A 26298-nucleotide genomic window follows, 5' to 3' on the forward strand; every position below is an offset into this window, starting at 1 on the left:
CATTGCACTCATAATCATTCACAATTTGTGTACTATAAACTTATTCCCTAACTTGTTTTTAGCAGAGACGTATGTGGTTTTTGACATGGGATATCACATTACTTAGCCAATATAGATTTACTAGCCGAAATTTTATAAAATGTATATTGAGTTTAGACATATAAGAAGTACATCAATCAAAATCTGAAGTGAACAGTACCATATATCCGATAGAAGCAATGGAATTTTCTATGTTCTGTCTTACTGTTTAATTTACAAAAAACTGTCAAAAATTTCAGTTTGAGTGAAACGGAAATAAATTATTGAAAGTCAGTATAGAAAATAGCTTGTCTCGGTTGCTGTCTTGGCAGAATTACCTTTGTGAGATGGTGGCCTCTGTTGTGGAAGTGCCTCAAGGCATTTTGGGTAAGGAGCACATCCTGTTCGGCAACATTGAGGAGATCTACAGCTTCCATAAAGAGTAAGCACTTTGACATAATCCCCCACTCAGACTGGGGTCAGTGTGTTGTTTCTGTCTAATTATCTTATGCGAAGAGAGTTTATGGTGTGATATTGTCTAGTCTGATGGGTACTTCTCTAGCCTTCTGGTTCTGTGATCTAGGTTCAAAATCTTGCCTGGCCCAACTTTTGCATTGTGTTTTGATTCCCAGGTTTGGATCCAATGATTTTCTCAAAGAACGATTTTAGGTCTTAAAATTTTCTGAACCAAAAGTGGTTTGGGAAAAGAAGGCCAAAAAAAACCCCTGTTTTTTTTTTAAAGTGTAAAAGTATATCGTTTTATGGAGAGATGCTTTTGTTGTATTTTGAGTAAACAAGTTGGATTTAGTAGTTAGTAAGGTTGACGTCTGCTTCATACCAGTATATCAAGTGAAGTTTACTGGGTAGTGAATTTGTTAGGATAATGCTGACTGCCACACTGAAACTGAAATTGTTAATGCTATAAATTTCACATTGTTTCATTTTTTGTGAAGTGCTTTTTGGGAGACAGAATAGCTGCTTTTCCAAAAGCTAGACTGATGACCATTGAACGTTACCCATGGATCATAAATTAATGTTTTGGATTCACTCTGGGTTTTGGTTTGAACAGTATCTTCCTGAAAGAGTTGGAGAAATACGAAGCTATGCCAGAGGACGTCGGCCATTGCTTTGTCACATGGGTAAGGAACAGAGCCAGTCATTGGCTAATCCAGCCAACAAACTTAGCAGCTATTACTAAAATAGAAACCACGCTGGCATACATATTGAACGTATTTTTGAAATCGGGGCCCAATTTCATGGCTCCGCTTACCACAAAATTCTGCGCTTACGATCACTGTTATGTGCTTCATGTAACTGTGGCAGCAGAAAAATCCTGTGCTAACCCTGTAAGCACAGAATCCTTAGTTAAAGCTATAGTCCATCATTTGTAATTAGTGCATTTTGTTCGTTTGAAGCAACAAAAGTGTTCAAAATCCAATGAAGGATACTGAGCAACTAACCTGATGAAGTTTCAGCTAAGCTTCAGCTGTACATTCCGAGAAAAACAGCATTCTAAGATCTCAATTTCAAATCAAAAGTTACTGAATCATGTTTTGAATTGTTTTGAATTGCAGCTATACGCGACGTCGCGCACTGATCCGACGAATGACAACAACCGCGAGCGCGTGTGCGTCGTTCCAATACTTGTGCGCGCTGCGCTGAATAACAAAACGAACTACTAATTTAAATTTTCCTACGGTGCTTCTTAAGAATCACCGTTGGAAATGCCTTCTTTCGTTGATTACTTCAAAATGACAGCTTTCCAGAAAGAATAATTTCACAGGGAGTTAAGTTCCCTTACTATCTTTCAACCAAGTTTGTTTTTCAACAATAATTACGCCAGTTACTTTTCGGATGGCTGCAAATGATGGACTATAGCTTTAAGGGCTGTAAGCTGCGCACAAGCCAAAATTCCTTGCTAAACCATGAAATACGCTTACCGTAAGTACAGAATGTTCTGCTAAAGTAAGCGGGGAGTTTTTGCTAACGGTAAGCAGAGCCATAGCATTGGGCCCTGTTTGGTTATCTTATTGGTCAAAGGAGTATATTGAGTACAACCTGCGGGCAAGTGTGCTTCCACCTCAGTAATACTTCAAACGTAGGGCACAAAATCGGTCACAGCTTTTTTTGTTTGTTGGTAAGCCAATAATGAAAAGATCATTTGTGTTTTGCTAACATTTATATAAGCACAGTCTTGAAAATTCTCATGGTACTTTTTTTTGTACAGGCGGACAAGTATCAGATGTACGTGACGTATTGCAGGAACAAGCCTGACTCCAACGCCTTGTTGATGGATCAAGCTGGTAGCTTCTTCGAGGTAAGATCAGGAGTATTGCAATGGTTTAAAGAAAGATACAAAACCTTAAATAAGTGAAACTTTTTTAACCCTTACATGTACTTTGTAGGCATTTTTGCTAGGATGCAACCTCAATCCTGCAAAATGCTCCAACTGCCTCCATGTAAAAATTGCATACAGCCTCAATCCTGCAAAATGCTCCAACTACCTTCATGTAAAAATTGCATACAGCCTCAATCCTGCAAAATCCTCCAACTGCCTCCATGTAAAAATTGCATACAGCCTCAATCCTGCAAAATGCCCCGTTCTTTCCTGAATGCGGTCCTTGGAGGGGTGATCACTGCCTCAATCCTGCAAAATCCTCCAGCAATCACTGTTAATATAATGAAGCAGAGCAAGTGACATTCTGGAGCAGTGCGGAGGATTACAAGTATAATCTAGGCTTAAATTTATGCACAGCTGAGCATAACAACACAAGATCCAGCCTAAGGCCTTGACACAGTGCATCCTCCAAAATCAGCCACACGTTCTTGCCATATAGCCTCAATCCTGCAAAATCCCTCACTTTGCAAAGAGGATTTTGGAGGATTTGGTAAGGTTAGAGTTAATGACCTGCATTTTGTTATATGCTGATGAGACTTGTTTCTTTGATTCACTAGTCAACTTTAAGGGCCTTGGGTCTTATCCGACTTGGTGCACTTTGCTGAATCTCTCGAATTTCTTCCCAACAACCAAGACTGAATAGGGTGTGAGCCTCTGTGATTACAGACAACACTAAATAAACAATTGTCTTTTTGCAAGAGATCGTGTTCCTTGGCTGCTGCCTTAAACTTGGCCCAGGATCTGTTGATTTGCTTATTTACATTTATTTTGGGGGGGGGGGGTAGTTTAGTAAATTGACTGAATTTTATTCACCAATATTTAAAAAGTAATAAAATGGATGATTTTTTTTTTATTCAAAAATGGATGATTTTTTTTTTGAAATTTATTCACCAATATTTAAAAAGTAATAAATGGATGAATTAAGGCATTGAAATATTATAACTCATTTATATTTGCCTTCCCAGCAAATGGAAGGCTGAAAACTAACCTGTTGAGGTATTGGTCTTTAGAAGATAACACTTTGTCGTACTTTGTGTGATATTCACAGGAGATCCAGAAGAAACATGGCTTAGGCTTGTCAGTCCAGGCTTACATCATCAAACCAGTCCAGAGAATCACCAAGTACCAGCTGCTTCTCAAGGTAAACGCGACTGCATGGCAGTATCCATGGCGGGCATACCCGTATTCGTCTGTCTTTCTTTCATCGGAAAATTGTACATTCTGCAGCAATCCAAGACCAATTCTCAACTTTATACCATCATCTCTAGCTCGTATTCTTATCCTGAAGATAATAGTACATTCTTCATTGTTGATGTGAAGGTGTGCAGTACAATACATACAGGAAATGTATTCAGAAGCCTATGGGCTCCATGCGCGTACAATAGAGGGCGAGAGCTCAAGGGCGGGAGACACTTTATGCGTACTGGTTCGTGCACGTATGGCGCAAAGTACACACCTGACTAATTTTATTGTAAATGTGCACACTAGCCATATCATCTTCGCGTGAGCGTCAGGCGTCGTCTGCAATGCGTTCAAATGTCTCTCCCAGTGTTCTCCCCAAACTCTCTCTTCCCTACTGTTGAGGGGGTACTTGCGCACAGAGCTCATACAAACAAACATCATTCACAGGGGGAAAACCCCAAAAAAGCTTACAAGCATAAACACGACTGTTCTTGATACCCAGTGTACAATGAATACAGATTTACAGTGTGTGCAAACTGATGATAACCTATTCCCGTTGCGCACTGCAAAATGGCCTTCCCTTGAAAAGAACTAGTATGTGCCCCATATTGTGAATTTCTTCTGCTTTTTTGAGGTTTGTCAAGGATTGTAGACTTCAGATTTCAGATCGGGTATATGTGCATTATTTTTCTAGTTGAAAGTGTCCATATTGCTGTCGTTTAGATTTTGAATCTGATATGAACAGTTTGGAAGAAAAAATCTGTAATACTGTTTGTTTTCAAAATAGGTGGATTTGTATAGTTCAGGCCCTACAAATCCAAGTGCTTTTGTTTTTACGATATCCTTTGAGCTTCAAGATGTTATCTCCCATTTTTCAGTTAATATAAATATTTTTATTCTGTCATAGGATCTGCTGGCGTGTTGCGAGGAGGGCAAAGGAGAGATCAGAGAGGCCCTTGAAGTCATGTTGATGGTGCCCAAGAAAGCCAACGATGCCATACACTTGAGCATGCTAGAAGGCATGAATGTAAGTAGATAAACGGTTGGTTGGTCTGTCTGTTTGTCTATCTGTGGGTTGATGTGAGGAGGGCAAAGGAGAGATCAGAGAGGCCCTTGAAGTCATGTTGATTGTGCCCAAGAAAGCCAACGATGCCATTCACTTCAGCATGCTAGAAGGCATGAATGTAAGTAGATAGACTGTTGGTTGGTCTGTCTGTTTGTCTATCTGTGGGTTGTTGTGAGGAGGGCAAAGGAGAGATCAGAGAGGCCCTTGAAGACATGTTGATGGTGCCCAAGAAAGCCAACGATGCCATTCATTTGAGCATGCTAGAAGGCATGAATGTAAGTAGATAAACGGTTGGTTAGTTGGTATGTCTGTCTGTTTGTCTATCTGTGGGTTGTTGTGAGGAGGGCAAAGGAGAGATCAGAGAGGCCCTTGAAGACTTGTTGATTGTGCCCAAGAAAGCCAACGATGCCATTCACTTGAGCATGCTAGAAGGCATGAATGTAAGTAAATAGACTGTTGGTTAGTTGGTTGGTCTGTCTGTTTGTCTATCCGTGGGTTGTTGTGAGGAGGGCAAAGGAGAGATAGGAAAGGCCCTTGAAGTCAAGTTCAGGGTTCCCAGTAACTCTTTCCAGTAACTCTGTACCTGGAAATCAGGGAAAACTTAAAATGTTTTCCATTTTCCTAGTCAAGGAAATCTCAGGGAATTTGGCAAAAACACAAAAAACATCAGGGAAAACTCGAGGAATTTGACAGTATCCCAGATGGGAAAGGTTTTTGCCAGTTGGGCGCATGTGCATCCAGTGTCGTGTGTCCAAGTTGTGTCTATTGACTGACTGGCTATGGTGGCTTTTTAGTGATTAAGCAGTGTTAATATTATCAGTGTCTTAGTTGCTTTGTTGCAGCAACCTTGTTAAACTGAAAATATTTCCCATGGAATTTTGGAAATTTCTCAGGGAAATATCAGAAAAAAACTTTAAAAATATTGTCATAAAGACTTTCATGGAGCGGCTTAGCAGATAACATCGCTTAGGAAATTTAAGATCTAAGCAAAAATTAGCTGGGAACCAGTTGCAAATAATGTAATGTACAGAAAATGGCATTTTGGCTGGTAACAGGTTATTGGTAAGCAAATATTTGCTGTGCTAATTTATTTTTTGCTTACCAACTCTGTCAGAATGTCCCTTGGTTTTTAACAGAGTCGTTCAATTCCTTTACGATCAATCAATTAATTTTGGCTAAATCTGATTTCAGGGCAACATGGACGGAGAGGTCATACTCCAAGACTCCTTCCAGGTCTGGGACCCTAAGCAGATCTTCCGGAAGGGTCGGGAGAGGCACATCTTCCTCTTTGAGCTCTTCCTCGTCTTCAGTAAGGAAGGGAAAGACAGCACGGGCAAGACCAAGTACATCTTCAAGAGCAAGTTGGATGTAAGTTGGATCATGAATCACAGCTTTTCTGTGTTTGTTTATGGTGTAAATTGAGGACACACACGTGCAACATCATCGGTGAATCGAGGTCAGAAACCAAAACGTGTACAAAACCAATAAGTACAAACAAAGGAAAAGTGAAGAGGAACAAAAGAAAATCCTCGATTTACACCATAAACAAACGTGCGTGGTGTGTATATGTGTGTGCATGTTCATCACTTGCTCAGTTCTACTAAACAGTACATTGGATCAACTTCAAACTTGGAACAAACATCAACCCTGATCCCAAGGTGTACATATTACTGTGCTGTCATTATGACATCATCAGGTATCAAACTACAAAAGATTTTACAGGGAAAAAAAATAACTACGTCATTCATTTATAACCATTAAGCGAAATCATTAATTAAGTTAATATTTTCTATTAAATATGTCAGACCATGCCTTTAGAAACCCTTTGAATCATGAGAGCTATGTCACTTGACCTTTTTGGTGGCTAGATCTTTCTTCTCATGAATAAAACGATGCGTTTCTCACAGATAGTTATAGGATAATGGTCAAGAGAATAAATATTTAAAAAGAAGAAAATCTTCTACAACATTACTTTTTAAACAGTAAACGGAATGCATAAATATAGGCTGATCCAAAATAAAAAAAAATAAAAAATAGAAATGAAAGTAACATGAGCTTTAACATAGGTAGACCTAATTGCCTCAGATTCATGTTTGTTACAAAAAAACACGTTTCACAAGTCTTCATTTGTGGAACAGTTGTCTTCGATTGGACCTCATACTATTTGTAATATCAAAGCTGACCAAAGCATTGGATTGTCACGCAGACTTCGGACCTTGGCATCACGGAGCACATAGAGGGCGACAGTTGCAAGTTTGCGTTGTGGACCGGGAGCACGCCGTCGTCCGATAACAGGATAGTACTCAAGGTGAGTGAGACAATCCCAAGGCTAAATAGAGACCCCTTTCTCTTTCAACACATTTAACATCTCTGTGTTAAATACCGTACTTATTGGACCTGCAGATTTTTAAAAATATTTGTATTGTGAAGTTTCATTTTCTAAACTTATAATCCAAAGATACTTGAAGAAAGATTCACTTGAAGTTTACACAAAATTAAAACAAACATGGGTCAATAAATGCCTTAATTTTTGAAGCCTTATAATCTTTGCAGTATTTTTAGGGAGGGAGGTCCAAAAGTTCTTAAACGTTATCTTTTTTCTTTAATCCCGTTCTTAAAACCCTTTTTTGCTAGACATAGAGGTGGACTTCATTTCAATTGTCATTTATTTGCATTGGGCTGAGGTTTTTTCACCCAATTCTTCACTGTCATTTTTTTGTCCCCTTTTCCGAGTCCTAAAAGAGTGCAGGATGTATGAGGCCTGCTCTGCACTGTCGTTAGTTTGCATCCAAGGGCGGATCCAGGACACAATTTTGGGGGGGGGGGCCAAAAAAAAAATTGGTCCCCCCAAAAAGTGGGTCAAAAAAATTACGGCGTGCGGTTCGGGGCCCGCTTAAGGGCCCCGAAAAAAATTTTGGATTCTAGATGCTCTGTGGTGCAATCTGAGGCAATTTCTGACCACTTTATAACCAATGTTTTTTTGAGGAAAAGATGTTGGTGTACTCATTCGCGGCCAGCCTTTATTGCGATGTCACATAAAAAAAAAAAAAATGGTTTCGTTTTGGGGGGGGGGGGGCCATGGCCCCCTTTGGCCCCCCTGGATCCGCCCTTGTTTGCATCAGAGTTCGGAAATTTTCAATCGCATTACAAAAATGTGAAAAGAATGTATCAACGATACCAAAAAACTCGTCTAAATAAAGTTTGAAAATAAACTTGTATCCATTTGCACTAGTTAAATTTGCATAAATAAACCTAATTTTTAAGCAGCCTGAAAATACCCAAACAGAGTTGCAGCTGATTTCACGAAACTTTACGCAGTTGCGGAAGTCCACTTGCGCCACAATTTATTGCGTAAGTTGCGCGATTTTTCACGCTGCACAACATTTCAGTTACGAAAATATTTCAGTTATAACAATTTCACGAAAATTTCAAAGTGCGTAAGTCCGCAACTTGCGCAGCAAATTATGGCGTAACTCAGCAACTTGCGCAACAAATTATGGCGTAACTTGCGCAACAAATTATGGCAATAAGTTGTGGCGTAGTGACTGAAAATGACCTATTCTACTAGCAAAATGTAATCGTCGTGGAGCCTGTTATTGTACAACCTATCAAGGTTGATACAAGACACGCAGCTTTATGTTTGAAGTTACTGAATTTTACTTGTGAGTTTTCAGAGTTGCCGCACGATTCCGAAAAAAAAAGTCAGACAAAACTATTTTCAAAGTGGCGGGCAGGGTTGATTCAACGACTGTTTCATGAATAAACAAAAGTAGACAAAAACAGTCATTGTAAATGCTGGTATCATCCTCGTCCAAGATGTTTAGATTAATTAAAACGATGCACAGCTGCGCCAAGTTTCGTGAAAAACGATTGTAAGTTTATTGGGCAGCTGCGCAATAAATATGTTGCGTAAGTCCTAGCACGGTGTAAGTTATGCACTGTTTCATGAAATCGGCTGTTTTAAAATTACCCTCATTGTTAGAAGCTCTGTTGTTGAACAATTATTACTTGGAATAAAGAATTTTGCATCTACAATGTACACAATCGCACTAATGATATCTGACATGTATGTCCAATAATTGTTGACATGTATCAAGGCCTAATTTTGATGTACCTTTTCAAAATGTTCACACACCTCATCAATTTAGATATTCTAAAATTCTTCTACGTTTTCATAGTATATACAGTACATGTGAATGCAAATGTTGTCAGTACAATCCTACTTTACTTAGATGTTCCGTTATGATCTTTACCAGCACTACGTCAACAAATTCCGCTTTAGCAGTTTGTGCATAAATTCATCCGCACTTGACCTTTAAAAATCTCATTGGAAATTCATTTTCAGTTCTCATTCACACCTTCACATTACCCGTGCACAGACTTGGGCATGATGCTTGACGTAGTTTGGGAGACATTATGCAAGTTCAGGAAGCATTTATTTATCGGAGAACTCGTTCAAACCATGTGATTTTATTCTCACTCCCGACAATCGAATCTCGGAGCCCAATTAGAGTTCATTAGATTAGCATGCTGGAAAAGCTTGTCACGTACGAGAGGCAAGCCAGCCAAGTTGGAGGCTGACCCAATTACAACTCCGATTGGTTTTTAAAGGGATTTGCCAATGTTAGAATTTCTGTGAGGGTTCTGTTTAGGGCTGGCAAGCCATAATGACAGCTGACCCAATTGTGAATGGAAGCCCACGTTGGAATGCCATGAGGGTAGAGTTGCGCTGGGGGTAGGCTAGTCAGCTGGGTAGAAATTGACCCAGTTAGCACGCTGATTGGTATGAAAGGGCTTGCCCATATTGGAATGCTTACATGTAAGGGTTTTATATAGGCATAGTCAGGCATTTCATAAGGTGACCCACTTTATACAAATGCTGGCCCATGTTGGAATGCCACAATAGTTGCACTAAGAGTTAACAAGCCAGCCGGTTGGAATCTGACCCAATTACCAAAAAGATTTACATTTAAGGGAGTGCCCAGGTTGGAAAAATGTAAAAGTTGTACTGAGGCACAGCCAGATTTAATGTATACAATGACTGTCAGTATCAAAGGGCTTGCTTATGTTGGATTGCCGCTAGGAATGTACTCATGATCGGCTAGCCAGCTAGTTGGAACCTGACCCAGTTACGACGCTGAATGGTATTAAAGGGCTTGCCCATGTTGGATTGCCACTAGGAATGTACTCATGATCGGCTAGCCAGTTAGTTGGAACCTGACCCAGTTACGACGCTGAATGGTATTAAAGGGCTTGCCCAGGTTGGAATGCCACTAGGAATGTACTCATGATCGGCTAGCCAGCTAGTTGGAACCTGACCCAGTTACGACGCTGAATGGTATTAAAGGGCTTGCCCAGGTTGGAATGCCACTAGGAATGTACTCATGATCGGCTAGCCAGCTAGTTGGAACCTGACCCAGTTACAGCGCTGAATGGTATTAAAGGGCTTGCCCAGGTTGGAATGCCACTAGGAATGTACTCATGATCGGCTAGCCAGCTAGTTGGAACCTGACCCAGTTACAGCGCTGAATGGTATTAAAGGGCTTGCCCAGGTTGGATTGCCACTAGGAATGTACTCATGATCGGCTAGCCAGCTAGTTGGAACCTGACCCAGTTACAGCGCTGAATGGTATTAAAGGGCTTGCCCAGGTTGGAATGCCACTAGGAATGTACTCATGATCGGCTAGCCGGCTAGTTGGAACCTGACCCAGTTACAGCGCTGAATGGTATTAAAGGGCTTGCCCAGGTTGGAATGCCACTAGGAATGTACTCATGATCAGCTAGCCAGCTAGTTGGAACCTGACCCAGTTACAGCGCTGAATGGTATTAAAGGGCTTGTCCAGGTTGGAATGCCACTAGGAATGTACTCATGATCGGCTAGCCAGCTAGTTGGAACCTGACCCAGTTACAGCGCTGAATGGTATTGAAGGGTTTGCCCATGTTGGATTGCCACTATAGGAATGTACTCGTGATCGGCTAGCCGGCTAGTTAGAACCTGACCCAGTTACGATGCTGAATGGTATTAAAGGGCTTGCCCAGGTTGGAATGCCACTAGGAATGTACTCGTGATCGGCTAGCCGGCTAGTTAGAACCTGACCCAGTTACGATGCTGAATGGTATTAAAGGGCTTGCCCAGGTTGGAATGCCATAAGAGTTGCACAGAGGGCTTGCCAGCCATATTGGAACCTGACCCAGTTAAAAGGAGTAGGTATTGCCCAAGTGAGATTGCCCAAGTCCCAAGATTTCTAACGCAGGTTTAAAAGCCGGCACAGAACTCAAGCTGGCTATATAGTGGAAGAGCTTGCACATGTAGGAATGCTGCAGGGTTATCACTGAAAGTAACTCTGCAGTTTTATAAAAAAGGACAATTTGTAGTTGTTTAAATTATTGAAGAATGAAGGAAATGGCGACAATGCAGACTGAATAACAACATGTTTTATTGCAAAAGATGAAATGACACTCAACAGAAGAGAAATATTTGATACATGCTACATTCAGGAATTAAATGAATTAATGTAAGGGAAGGTCAAAATCGCTCTCCCCACAATATTTTTTTTAAATGACGCAGTTCTTGAAATTGTCATGCACCCCTTTTAAGAGCCATTTAGCTCACACTGGTGATTTAATGGTCATGAAATTTATTAAACATGAAACAACAAATTCTGAAAAGATATTCATTTATTATTTTTTTGTAATAGGAGGAATTTCACCTGTACAAATAAGACTTAAGCTAAATATGTAATCATCGGAATAATCATTCATAGATCTTGTTTTAAATTTTCTTCAAATTGACTGCTCTACGTTGCCAGTCTTACTTGGTTTAGTCTGTCAGTCTCCCTTGTAGTTCATGTTCAACATTGACATATTTCTAATGATATGCCCATGTCTGTAAGGTGTGGCACTAATAGCACGTTTTACATATAATATTTCCCGACAACATGAGACTCCAGGCATGTGTGATGAAGGCAATGGTCTCCAATCTCGTCATCGACTGACAGAAAAAAAAGAACATATGCCTCAGGAATAGAATTTCTGCCTAGGAATATTCAGTTGCAAAAAAAAAAAAAAAATGAAAATAAAAAAATTCTGTCAGCAGAAGTCATTCTTTTTAAACCCGTCGCAAACCCACACTGGCTGAATCTGGATTGAATTTCAAGTTCTAAAGATGGAAACACCCCCGGGACTTTGTCCGCTTTTGTGCAAAGAAAAACGCAGTGGAAAATGTTCCCTCTTGGAAGGAGTAGCGGGGGCGCGCTCTTTTTTGTACTTCGTGTTCGGTTGCCGGCGGCGCTCACAAACATTTACAGACAAAAACAGTTAGCTTACCCAGATCAGGTCGGGTTTAGTTCGGTTTATATGAAGCGTGCCTTTTTTTTTCTTCTTTTGTTAGCACTTCTATTTTCGGCACAAGCTTCACCTAAATTACCAATTGCTGAATTGTGGACACCGTATCTAATGATTTTGAGAACTGTTTTTATTGATTTTAGCGAATATTCTCACACTCATAATAAAGGAATAAAATATTAATGAAAAAGTTGATAATTGAAACAAATCATCTAAAAGATTAAATTCACAGAAAATTGCTCTAAATAATAAATTCTTCAAGTCACCTCGTACATTGTTACAGGAGAAATGTAGTGAAATTTCCAGTTGGAGACTTTTTTAACACTACTTGTCATGTTCCTTCACACTAATTGCCTCTTTGTAATTATTTCTTTGCGAGAAGACACACAGTGTGAAGATTTTAACATTTTAGTCTTATTTTTTTTTTCAAACTAGACTGTGTATTGTGAATTCCCATTTGTGTAAAAAAAAAAAAAGGGCTCTTTGTTATTTCAGTATTTCAGAGAATGGTTGATGCTAGCATTTTCCATGCAACAAGTTGACGTTAAGCTTAGATACCTACACTAAGCGGATTTGCCTTTCATCGCAGGGGCCCAATTTCATGGCATTTATTTGAAAACTTTCCTGCACAAATTGACATGCCAAGCAAAAATTATCTACATTCATGTCTGAAGTTTTGTAAAAAAGAGTAATAAAAAGAGTACATTGGAAAAGCAGTACTTTGTAAAAAATGATTACTTGACAAGGTACTACCTAAAATATATTATTTTATTAGTTGTATTCCTACGTAAGTGAAAACAGTACTTGCTCCATGTCATTGGCTTAAAAAAGAAAAATTGAAAAATCTAATGTTTGAAAAATAATTAATTGGCAAGGTACCACCTAAAATATATTATTTTAGTAGGTGTCTTCCTGCATAAGTGAAAACAGTACTTGCCCCACGTCATTGGCTTTAAAAAAAAAAAAAAAAAATAAAATCTAATGTTTGAAAAATAATTAATTGGCAAGGTACTACCTAAAATATATTATTTTAGTAGTTGTATTCCCAAATAAGTGAAAACAGTACTTGCTCCACGTCATTGGCTTTAAAAAAAGAAAAAAGAAATTAAAATCTGATGTTTGAAAAATGATTAATTGGCAAGGTACTACCTAAAATATATTATTTTAGTAGTTGTATTCCTACATAAGTGAAAACAGTACTTGCTCCACGTCATAGGCTTTAAAGTTTTGTGTGTGTGTGTGTGAAAAAAACTCATTTGAATGCTCATAACTGATCTAATGTCTGAATTAGCAGCCAGAAAGAAGAATCTGCATTCACTCTGTAATAAAAATGTAACATTTGCCCTCCCCCCATCGAGTTCTTGTTAGATTTACATCTCACCGAAGAAAAGTTCTATCATCTTGTATCAAATGTAGTTCCTTAGCCAAAAAAAAGAGTCATAAGCCACCATGTTATGAAAATGAATCGCAAAGAGTAATTTTACACCTTATATGAAATAATCAGTTCAAAGGTTGCTAACATTCTCGTCTAGTTTTGTTGTTGGTTTCCAGTGACCAGCTGAGGAATTGTTATAAAATCTGTTTGTCTTAACCAGCACAAGTACGCAAATCAGTGACTCCATCTTCACCCTAGAGACAGTATTCTGAGAAGGAGGCTCCATTGTGGATTGCGTACCGAAGCAAAGTGGAGATTTTATCACCATTAATACATGCATTTACCAAAAAAAATCCTGTGTAATACGATTTGTAGGTATTGTAGGCCGTGTCATATATGTGACAGGCAGTCACTAACTGGCAAAACCCCACCCAAGTATCTTTTAACATTTTCTCTCCGTGCTGTATACTGTTGAGTGGACATTTTAAAATATGTTTACATATCTTTCAAGTAGCAAAAATACGTAGCAAAGAATAGAGCACTGTTGACAATTAGCATCACTCTGTCACAAATCTTTCCCGATTCTCTCGCCGACTAGGCAAAATAAATAAATAAAATAAATTGTAAATCTTATATAGCGCTTTCCATCATATCAACAATCTCAAAGCGCTTTGCAATTATTCCCCCCGTTCATGAGGCCGTGAGACTTCATAATCTAATTCTTTAAAGGTATAGTCCATCATTTGTAATTTGTGCATTTTGTTCGTTTGAAGCAACAAAAGTGTTCAAAATCTATAGAAGGGTATTGAACAACTAACCTGATGAAGTTTCAACTCGGCTTCAGCTGTATATTCCGAGAAAAACAGCATTCTAGGATCTCATTTTCAAATCAAAAGTTGCGGAATCATGTTTTGAATTGGGCCTGAATTCAGCCTCCGAGACACGTTCTCAATGAGCCGATTGCAGCTACGCAGTGTCGCGCACTGAACTGACGAATTATAGCAATTGCCCGCGCGCGTGCGTCGTGCCAATGCTTGCGCGCGCTTCGCCTCAAAACAAAACGAACTACTAATTTAAATTTCCTACTGTGCGCCTTAAGAAGCACCGTTGGAAAGGCCTTCTTTTGTTGATTTCTTCAAAATGACAGCTTTCCAAAAAGAATAATTTCACAGGGAGTTTAGTCCCCTTACTATCTCTCAACCAAGTATGTTTTTCAACAAGATTTACGCCAGTTATGTTTTGGATAGCTGCAAATGATGGACTCCAGCTTTAAATGCATAAAGAATCATTTGCATTTATCCCAAAAGTAACTTGCCACATTATCATCAAAAAAGCTCACTTGGCTTAAAGATCATACTGGTACTAAACACCCTGTGAAATTATTTAGTCTGGCTTGCTGTCATTTAGGAGAAATCAAGAAATGTAGGTGATCCCCGACGACGAGTCAGTTGACTGATTTTGAAAATATAGAGTGCTATTGACAAAATTGTTTGTCCACATCATTAATATCCACTAAGCTGAAACTTCAACATGTCAGGTTTTGATCATTATTATTGGAAACAAACAAAATGCACGAAAAGCAAGTTATCCATGAAAAGCAAGTGATATGCCTTTAAACTGTCAATGTTTGTATACACATATTGACGGTACTTTGTCACATGTGCATGTGATTTGGGGAAATAGAGATTCAGACGTCTATTTCAATTTCTTCAAGCCTCAACCCCCTAACTACTAAATTCTTGCTCAACAGGGATCCAGTTTCTGAAAATTCTTCCACATTGTCCAGCCTGTGTCAATCACTTTTTTTTTAAATATCAGATTGCATACATTTATGAAGATGAAGAAGTAATGTAACAACCACAGCAGTTTGTGATTTGATTTTTTTTTTTTTTTTTTTTTGGCAGGCATCCAGTTTAGAAGCCAAGCAAGAATGGATCCGTAAGATGAGAGACATCGTGACCGAGAGACAGGTCCATCTTCGTGCTGGTTAGTAGCCCGATATGGTATCTGTCTGGTAAAGCATAACCGCAACCAAAGTTTGGTTGTGGTACCCGCTGCTACAGCAGACTCAAACCGGCCAGCCGACCCCGGCAAGCTCGGTGGTCGAGTGCTAAGACCACTGCACTTGTAAGCAGGAGGTTGTGGGTTAGAGTCCCACCCAGTAAGCTCGTGAATTTTGTTCTTGTAAGTCCTCGGACAACCCTGAGTATACACTACGAAAAACGCAAAGTAAAATTTCCTTTTCGAACAAGTTTGAAAATTTTTCAAAACATGAACTACTGGCTCAGTCAGATTTATTGAAGCAACTTTTGAAAACTTTCAAATGAATGGATCCTCAATGGTTGTTTGAACATAGCATATACAGAGAAAATTCATCAATTTTTCCGCTTGACTTTTTACTTTAGCTCTCATGGATTCCACGAAGCTAACGGCACCAAAGTTTGTCGCCAAGAATGCGGCATCGTCCAGAAGTTTGATTCAGAAAACAGCAAGGTATGTTGAGAAATTATGATGACAAGTCCATGAATGTTTTCTTGTTAGGTGTTGTGTTTGAGAAATACTACTAATAATAAAGACCATGTTGTGGTAATTTCATTTTTTTTTTAAACGAAGCTGCTAGTGCTGAGTATTCAAACGTGCACTAAAACTTCTGCCCCCCCCCAAAAAAACACACCATGATATATGAATTTTTTGCCGTTGATCAAGTCTCCACATAAGTTTTTTGAAGCCTCTTAAGTTTGCTAATTAACATTTTCTGCTGAGGTGCCACAGTTTCAAGGAGCAAAGTACAAAAGTTGGCTAAGCGTAAAAATTACCCGCTTAGCAAAAGCCGGTCACCAGCCAAACTGTCATGCAATGTCTAGCACCTGTGACTGGTTCTCAGCCTATTCATGCTTAACACATAAACTTGCCAAGCATTTATCTGCTTAGCAGCTGTTTGATCTCAGCCCGTGAAACTTTTAGTGTATGGATTTTAAGTTGGTTTTAATTTTCCTGTTGTTTTGTATTTATCCTCCCCAATCGTTTCTATTCAGGGCCGCCAATCTAGAAGAGAGTTTCCTCGACGATCTGCTGCTGCCCCCTAGAGGCGACCGAGATTCACTCAACTCTGTCTCCACTACGAACACGACCGCCACAGTGGACAGCGACAAGGTAAGTTCTTTAGATCACGACCTTTGAATTTTGAACTTTGAACTACGGGGACTTGCCGGTGGTGCATTTCTCGCCTACCAGCTGCACCAACACTGCAATTTTCCTTCAATGTCTTCTCTCTCTAAATTGTTTTCAAGCTTTTGCACATCTGTGCCTGTATACTTTAAAGGGACCCATGTTAGATTCAAAGAAAACGGCTGCCCTCAATTACAAAATCCCCTGAAAACTTAAATTGGTTGTTGATTGTTTTTAGGATCGTTAGGGTTAATTAATGTACAAATTTAACTTAGTCTAATTGTGATATGAGTAACCTTAAGCTAGTGTATGGAATATTCCCTTGCACAGCAAGGGTCTATGATAATGCGAGCAGATTCAGCGATTAATTATGCAAAACAAGACTGCATCTTGACCTCGATATGCTGACCATGCAGCGGGCTCTTCTATATCGTATCTTCGGTAACCCATTGTTGTATTACAAAAACATGGCATCCAAATTGACCAATCCACAGCTTAGTCCACATTTCTGATCCAAATGACGTCACAGTTTCAAAAGTTGACTCCGATTGGCTGGCGCACCATGTTGCATAAAATTTGCATGTTGGGATATATCAGACGTTTGACCGTGGCTCTGCACACGTGAATGGCCGATCCTCAGACTACCCTTAAACATGACTGCGCAAGTCCTTGCCGTTTGGGGAAATCCTTTTAGGCCAAAAAAAAAAAGTCTCCGGTTTCTGGTATGCGCGCGTGTCGCCGTAGCCATGCGCGTCGGCAAAATGAAAAAGTTTTTTTTTCAATAAAAGATGATGTCTCAAAACCACCAAACTCACTGGTTTGACTGGAATCCTGCTGCTGCACAATTTTAACGTGTTTAGATGGGGTTATGATCGAGAATAAGTTTTATGTGGCCTCTCCGGACTCCCATACATTTGCACTAGGTTTAGTCGGGCACCATTTGCAGTCATCAGCCGACATTTGAAGCAAAAAAGACAGGTTAAAAAAAAAAAAAAAGGCTGCGTCACCGCACCACTTTTTTGGCAAGCTCCATACCAGAAACCGGAGACTTTGTTTTTTTGGCCTTATGTTTCAACAAGAGCGTCATTTGAAGAACGTCATGTGATGTGACTGTCATCTCTAGCCATTGTGTTGCCTTGAAGCATATTCCACAACAATCGGATTCAATAGTTATCCATTTGGATACAGCAATGAAATCCTCATGTCTCCAAGTTGGACACATCCGACATACTTTCCAGTAACCACAAGGAATCATCCATCACAAGCGAGACGCGAATGTAATTACGTTTGATGTCACGCCAAAATCGGTTCCGATTATGCCAGCCATCAAAAGACCTGAATTTAAAATGACGAGCGGAATCTTTCTCCATCAGAATTCCCTTTTTTTGTGGCCGCCCCTCCCCCTTCCCCCACATCTCAAATCTCAGCGTCAAATCCGTTCCAGAAGGCAACTTGTCATCATCTCCCCCGTAGTTCATCCAGTCCTCGGAAATCAAATTTGGAGGCAATCTTGCCGAGCCCGGCTCTCTCCTCTGACGTTAGCAGAAAGCATCATTGGTGCAGCAATGCAATGGCGTGTCTTTATATTTTAGCATTAAGCGATGTCGTTGGTTTGCGGTTCCGTGGGGCACTGGGAGGGTTGTTAAGATGCTGCTTCCCGTAAAATGGATTATCTTTTATGTTTTATCTCGTCAGTGTTTGATAATAATGGAAATTCTGTCTAAACTTGGCACAGCTATCAATCTGTTTTGCAGAGATTCTGTGTCTTAATCTTGGAGCTGTTGCCCCCCCGCCCCCCCCCCCCCCCAGCAACATTTCTTTTAATATCTTGGAACGCACCCGGGTGATATTTAAAAATTGGTTGTTTTGGGCCAAGCCTGCATGAGTTAATCATCTGATGATTTCTGCACATTTCCCATATGCTTTGACAAATTGGGACGTACCCAAAAATGTTAATGTTTTCTATTGCATAGGGAAAATACTCATTCTTGGACCTTGATGTAAATCTATAAATGACGCTAATGGAAAGACACTCATCCTGATTGGACTTCAACTGTGTAGATTTGCTGAGCAAGGCCTTTAACTTGTGCGTAACAAAACCCCAAAGTCTGTCAAAGGACTGTCAAGTTTTTTGTGTTTTTTTTTAATCTGCGGAAACCCATTCTGCTTCTCTTAGAATATCTAACAGTTGCTATACGTGATGACAGTTTTTATGCTTTTGTTCGTTCCACAACAGCCCCTGCTTATCTCCTCCATTTTGCTTTTGTTTACTGTTATTCTTAATATCTAAAGATTTAAATTTAAAAGAATTAGGTTTACCGTAAAACAATGTTAATATTTTCACTATACACAGCTAAATTTATCAATTGTTTGGGGTGCTATTTCACCATTATGTCGTTCCTCTTTCTTTATCAAATATTCACATGTATCCCTATATTCAGTGTAGATAGAAACCTTCACTTAAATCTCGACCTTCCCCCCCCCCCCCCCCCCTTCGGGAAATCAATTTAGTCAGATGAAAAAAAAAAAGGAAAATTTTTCTTTTTAAATAGAATTTTTTTTTTTTCGTGGGTGGGAGAGTGGGAGGATTTCAATGACATCCCAATTTCCCCCCAACAACTTGACATTTATAAAAGCCATTTTCCCATCCCTATTCGGATTCCGTCAAACGGATTGAGCAGGGACACCGATGTGTAGAAGATCATATTGTGTGCGCTTGGCGTTAAGTGTAGCTTGTCCAGTCGAAAATCCTTCAAGCAATTACTTTACCGCTGCCCGGTCCAGTCCAAAATCGATGGCCTGGCGGAATAGTTTTCCCTCTAATGGGTTGTCTGCAGGTTCCATTTCAGCAATCCCTCCTGATTTTTTTTCTCTTTTCTTTTCACGGAAGACATAAGATTAAGATAGTTGGTGCACTGTGCCTGCATATAATTAGGTGAAAGGCTAATACTGAAGAAACACACTTGTGTCAAAATTGACATCTCAAAAGGAGAATGCAAACAAAAACAAAAATATCAATATTTATGATCTCTGAGGTGATGGAGCACGCTGATTGTTTTCAATGGTCATCGCACTGAAGTGAAGTTATCAAAAGAGTACGTTAGAGAAGCAGTATTTTGTAGAAAAATGATATATTGGCAAGGTACTGCCGAACTATATTTAATAGTTGTATTCCTTCAACAGAAAATTAAATAAAACGTAAAACATTGGGTAATTTTTTTTTTTTTTAAAGCAGTATTTAAAAAATAACAATAAATTGGACAAACTACTGCCAAAAAAATGTGTTTAGCTGTCCTATTTCTACGTAGGTAAAAATAGAAAAAAAATAGCATTCTAAGGAGCACTGAAGAAAGCAATACTTTGTAAAAAGTAATAATAAATTGTCAAACTTCTGTTTGAAATATGTTTTAGCAGTCATATTTCTACATACATGTAAGTTATATAGAAAAAAACCCAAAACAACCCAACAAAACAAAAACAAAAACAAAACCCCCAAAATATAGTATTATCATGTGGAACGAATGTACAGACCTTTAAATTCACGAAGCAGAAAATTACAAATACAGGGAATAAGAAAGCAAATTGTTTTGTTTTAAATCCACTTTTACCACTGACTCATGAATACAGGCCCGGCTCTGATCCCTAATTCCAGCTATTATTCCCTGAACCCAGGTGACCCCTTTCATATGTCCGATATTTGTCCAGTCCTAATCCGGCTTTCCATCCTCTGGACAAACAGCCCCGGCGGCTCCCACTGGATATATTATAACCGTGAACTCCAATGGATTCCTATCGATTCGCGCCTTTTTATTTAGATAAGGCGATCGCATATAACGCAGTGGGCTTTTCATTATGTGTAATTCAGCCGAGAGTTCCCAGACCCCGTTTCTAAGCTGGCACTCGTTCGAGCTGCATGAGCTCTTAGAGTTTCTCCCCAATGCTGCTTTTTTTTTTTCAAGCTTCACCCAAGAATAGATCATTTTTGATTGTTTTTTTTTTCCAGCAGTCCAAAACTCATTCAATTTGAATGTGACATCGAATGAAGAAACTGCTCATGTTCAGCCATGGAATAATTAATTTCCAAAAAATATTGGATTTTCTGCCATCCAACAATTATTCAAGCAGTTAGTTTTTTGCGTTAAAGGCACAAAAAATAGGAAACCCACAAAAAAAAATTTTTCAAAGGGTTGCAGATGCTAAAATAGGAAAAAAGTTTTTGTTAATAAAAATACCAATTAGACATTTTCTAGGAGCAAAAGAAAATTGCATTTGTGAAAAACATGGGGAAGGAACTTGAAGTATGAATCTGTGGACAGGGGAAAGAGGCATAGTGTAAATAGAGAAACAAAAATATTGATTTCAAAGCATGCATATGCTGTAATTACCAGAATTAAACAATTATTTTCACTGGAAAAATATCAGAGCATATTAGAACACACTTTTTGGGTAAACATTTTCAATTGTATTTAATTCCCCATGTGTTAATCAATAAAAAACAAAACACAACACAACCATGATCATTAAAGTTGAATACCCGTGCTTATTAAAAAAAAATTGTCGTAAAGAAGTTTCAATTTGTGTAGTATGTTTTGATAAAAAAAAAATAATTCCGATTTTGGGTGTCTGCAACCATCTAAATTTGTTTTTTTATTTTGCACAAAAAGATGCTGCCCTGTGCAAGAGCCAAATATTTGTCAGGCCGCAAATAATTGAAATATTATTGTATAAAGAGAAAATTCAACAACTAACTTTTCGTGAACTTTTGTTCGATGTCTTATATTCACAAGTAAATTTTCCTCTGAAATTGCTAGGAAAATAGCAGACTGTTATTGGGGTGAAATTAAAATTACCACGGGGAACTTAAAGCAACCTGTAACTCTTGAATATGATTTCTTTGCCATATCTTGACCGTTACTTTTGGTACATTCCAAACACGTTTGGGTTCTTTTTTTCGGAGCGTTCATTTTGACGATTCGTCACATTTCATTGGAGTCCAAGTCCAGTACTGCATTACTGCTGGAGTGCTCTCGGCAGACGATGTTCAGCAGAGTCATATTTACCACATTTGAAGGGCAAAGCAATCTATGCCGGGTTTAGGCCGTCACTCTCTCGGGCGACATTTGTGAGACGGTAAATGTTAAAAGTCGCTAGATGGGAGATCCTGATGTTGTGTGGATTGGAGTATGTTCCATGTCGGGAGAGCAGGGTCAGGAAATATAGTTAGGCCACGTCAGACTAACCCTGCTACTGCCAGCACTTCTGGCAGTAACACGCATCGGCTGGAAGTGGTTTAAGCCACGATTTAAAGTCTGACTCAGATTTTCAAATACCGGTGGCCTTTACAGCTGAAAATCTTTTGTTTCAGAGTCTGTGATCATTTCTGCTACCCACTTATGTTGTCATCAGTCACAACTTTATATATTTTTTTTTTTGAAATAAATAAACCGTACTCGGCTTTTGCACAGTTTTTGTAATGTGATTTACTAATTGAACACGTTGACTGCCGACGAAAGTTTTACAGGGCGCCCCCTTTGCCAAGCGATGTACACATGCGCGCATATTTATGAGCTTCTTATTAAAAAACAATAATTTGATAAGTTGATCATAACCATTTGATAGAATTTTGTTCTCAAACTGCCAGCAGCTAATTTGGTGCGTTTTCGGCAGCGCCAGTATATTCAGTTTACAATACAAAAGCATTTAATTTACTACGAGTATACTTGTAGCGGCAAAATCCGTTACGCCTGTCACTTCCAATATATTCGTAGTCGGCAGTCAACAAGTTAAACCACAAGGACTATTAAAAAGGCTAGGTAAATTGAACAACTTGACATTCAAGAAGAGTTATAGGGTTAAAAAAAAGAAATACCAAAAAAACAATACTCCCCAAAAAACCTTGATTAGTGGTATTTCTGCGCAGTATTGATTTAGAGTCACTATTTGTAATCACCTTCATTCCCCAGAAAAAAAAGGTGGAATTTACTATTGGATAATTGTTAAAATTCATGTATTCGAGAATGTGTGAACATTTGTCCATCCAGGAATTTGTCCATCCAGGAATTTGCAACTATGTGTGAAACAGCAGGCAATATGAATACATTTTTAGATGACATTTGCAATTGATTGGGCCCCCCCCCAAAAAAAAAAAACAAATGGGGAAAAAATCATCACCATAGCAATTCAACCAAACTCACTTCTGTGGAAATAATGAAGAAAAAAAAATATTCTGCAATATATAAATGGTCCCCATTGACGAGCCTACAGATGTTGCGTCTGTGAAGAGAGGGAAATGATATATTAATTGAAACGAGTATGCATTTTGGCTTCCCACTCGATTAAATTTGACATTTAGGGGGAGGTAAGGTTACGGCGGCTTGTAAGACTCGTTTGTCGCAGGTATCGGCTCGTTTAGTTGCACAATACGAAGGGCGAAGCATTCCGCTTATGGGTCACATACAATAAACACTTTGCACCTTTATGTTCTGCCTCAGACAAACAGTATCATATAATCGGACCACATTCAATGAAACAACAGAAACCCCTCGTCCGTAATGGAACTGCCATATTCCTTATTCATCAATGCTCTGATGGCGCTATCCATTAGGTGATACGGGGGGGGGGGGGGGGGGGGGGGGGGGGGGGTGTTTAAGATTTGCGATAACGGAGAAAGCACCCTGAGGGGAATTTATGTTGCTCCATTACTTTGACTCCGGAGATGCAGAGAGTAAAAAAATTGGCGGACAGAGAAGCAGAAAAAAAAAGGCTTAGGATTATAAAGAAGTCTTGGCAATTTCCTTTGAGGTTGGGCTTGGATGTAAAATTGTATCAATGGATTGTGAATATGTGGAGGTTTCAGGTTTAAGCCTTGGGCAGATATTTGGAGTGCAGGAAATTAGAGGAAAATATTTGTATAGGAAAATATTTGGAAGAATAATTTTTGAGTATTGCTATGAATATAACAAAACTGAATGGATGAGTCTTAAAATTATTCAAACAATTAGGTTGTGAACATGTTCACAGGTGGGAAGTAATAAAACCAAACACATGAAATTCAAGAAATGAGTAATTGTTTAGTAGGTACAAATGAGGTTTCTATTTTTCAAACAAATCATTTGTCGTTGCATTTTTTTTTACAGGCTTGCAACTTTTCCTCGGATCCGCTGATTTCCTCGATTTTTACTTCTCATGAATGCCATTACAAATTGAAAAACACTGTACAAAGTCTTGTGTGGTTTGGATTTTCCTCGTTTTTTTTCTACTGGGTAAATTCCCAGTTACATGCCTGTTTGTAGAGTACAGTAGTATAAACAATAATTTCTGACAGTGTTATGGATGTCAATCTTTTATGGCTTGAGTAATATTGTCAGTACATGAGTTATGATATAAACATGTGTTCAAATTCAAACAGTCTACATGTAACAGTAATCTCATCGTTAAAATTTACCTAGTCAAATTTATAACCAAGAGAATTATTTTATGGAAATCAGCAATGCATGTGAATATCTCCTCAGAACTGCAGATGCATTTTAACAATATCAATACTAAAATCTTCGGGAATATTTTTAAGAGCTCTTAGAAAATGTGAATAATGCTTTGATAAGACATGATACTCTGTTCTCTAGATTTGAATGCTGATAGTATACTATCAGATACTGTGCTACAGCTGCTGCAGACTATCACACTATTATCATAACCACATTGATATCGCCATGGCTATTTAGATTCAGGTGCCAATGTCAACACATAGGAGAAGCCTAGCAGCATGATTGACACTAATATTATTAAGAGATAAATAATGCAACCATTACATGTAGTTGCAGTTTGCCCACAGAACATTGAGCAAGGTTTTGGGAAGTATACAAATATGGTTTCAGGGTGGATAGTTGATATTGGCTCCCCGCGGTATTGGAGAATTGACATGTATGAAAGTCGAGGAAAATCAATCAAGCGTTGGATTTTGTTGAGATATGGGAGTGTTCTTGTTGAAGCCATACATGTATATCGCTTCTTATACATGGCCAATATGAAGGGCCCCAAGCTTTCAGAATATGGAAATTTACTTACAAAACAGGCTAAGCATCCACTCAAGTCTATCCATGGGTAACTTATATAGTGTGTTTAAAAAAAAGAAAAAAACCCTCATAAGTGTCCTTTTTTCACAGTTTTAAAAAAATTCATTGCAAATATCTGTACATATTTAGAGAGTTAAGTCCTTTAGCTTTTTAACAACGAAAACATTATTTCCAATCGGGTAAATATTGATTGAGTTATGGCCAATTGAAAACAAGTAGAGCTTTTTCATTTTGTCCATGGCGACTGATATCTTGACTGCCGCAATAAACATCTAAGCAGTTAACCTAACAGACCTTTTCATGACTACCATTGCTTCCAAAAGGATAAATGACCGTTTTTGCAAAAAAAAAAAAAAAAAAACTGAACCAAGTAAAGAAAAAACATTAAAACATTAAAGAAAGCAAAACAACCTTGCCCCAAATCTATTACATTCCTAACAAATGACAATTGAGACCGTAATCAGCACTTATTTTGAATTGGCCATAACTCAAGAAATATTTACCCGATTGGGAAATATTGTTTCGTTGTTGAAAAGCTAATGGACTATACTCTCTAAATATGTATAGATATTGGCGAGGTATTTTTTAAAAGCTCCGAAAAAGAGGGTGCTTTGAGGTTCCCCCCCTTTTTTTTAGACGCTATGTTGCCCCCCCCCCCCCCTTAAAATAAATTCCTGATGATTGTCCCCCTTTTATCCCTCAGGATCTGAGAGAAAGTTCCGAGTTTGTGGTCGTCATCGAGGACTTTGACGCCCACCATGCTCAGGAGATCTCCGTCCAGAAGGGACAGACGGTGGAGGTCCTGGAACGACTGTCAACGCAGCCTGACTGGGCCCTTGTGAGGGCGCTCTCACCGGACCACGCGGGGCCCGTACAAGGCTTGGTGCCGCTCAGTCATCTGGTCGCTTCGGGCTCGGAATGTTCAGGTGAGTGGTGGGTTTGGTGTAAAGGTGCGTGAGTTGATGGTCGTCTGGTGTGTGTGCTAAGAAATACAAGTGTTTAGTCGGAACACAGCGTCAAAATCTCGCACAGCAGATTTAGAGTCTGTTACCAAACACGTACGAAGAGTGTGTGAATCATTGAGGGCATCGCCTGTCTATAGGGTGCAGACCTGTAAATCAACTCCCATAGACCTCAGTGATAATTACCCGTACTTCCAAAACTCACAAGTTCCAAAAACTCACAACTCTCCAAGGTGTTTGAGACGCCCATCAAATTGACGGAATACTCTTTACAAGAGTGATTTATTGTTATTATTATTATTAAATTAAAGATTATTTCATCATTGTTCATTTTCTGTTCAATTTTCGGGTGGTAATCTGATGACTTTTGGGAGAAAATTCCATCCAAAGGTGATCACCCCTAAAAGTAGTCCTGTGGCCCGTCGCCTTTTTGAAAAATGATACCTGCGCTCCATTGCAAAATAAAGCAATTTTAGGGCCCAATTTTATCCGTATTTCACAAAAATACGAGCTCGCACTCCTGTACACGGCTTCTACCAATCTTTTGTACAAACCTTCAAGTTCATGGTCCACAAAATGCTCCAATAGCAAAAAAATTGAGGGCATACAAATCGTGATTTGGCCCTCGTAGGCGATTCTGGGCCTATTTACAGGTCTGCACCCTTCATATACACTTGAAATACGAAGTCGAGTCTCCATGCCTATAGACGAAT

General features: G+C 39.0%; 1 protein-coding gene across 1 annotated transcript in view; it reads left to right on the forward strand.

Moving 5' to 3' along the window:
* Positions 1 to 25733, forward strand: part of LOC119741086 (kalirin-like) — a 45304-nt gene extending 19571 nt beyond the window's left edge. Inside the window, exons 13-23 of the mRNA XM_038216756.1 lie at positions 351 to 460; positions 1088 to 1157; positions 2246 to 2335; positions 3465 to 3557; positions 4506 to 4625; positions 5856 to 6032; positions 6871 to 6972; positions 15288 to 15369; positions 15789 to 15876; positions 16419 to 16536; positions 25327 to 25733. Coding sequence (XP_038072684.1) covers positions 351 to 460; positions 1088 to 1157; positions 2246 to 2335; positions 3465 to 3557; positions 4506 to 4625; positions 5856 to 6032; positions 6871 to 6972; positions 15288 to 15369; positions 15789 to 15876; positions 16419 to 16536; positions 25327 to 25581 — 1305 coding nt within the window. The 3' untranslated portion in view covers positions 25582 to 25733. The remainder of the gene's footprint in view (positions 1 to 350; positions 461 to 1087; positions 1158 to 2245; positions 2336 to 3464; positions 3558 to 4505; positions 4626 to 5855; positions 6033 to 6870; positions 6973 to 15287; positions 15370 to 15788; positions 15877 to 16418; positions 16537 to 25326) is intronic.
* The last annotated feature ends 565 nt before the right edge of the window (positions 25734 to 26298 follow it).

This window comes from Patiria miniata, unplaced genomic scaffold, assembly GCF_015706575.1.
Source record: "Patiria miniata isolate m_02_andy unplaced genomic scaffold, ASM1570657v1 HiC_scaffold_5, whole genome shotgun sequence".
Lineage (NCBI taxonomy): Eukaryota > Metazoa > Echinodermata > Asteroidea > Valvatida > Asterinidae > Patiria > Patiria miniata.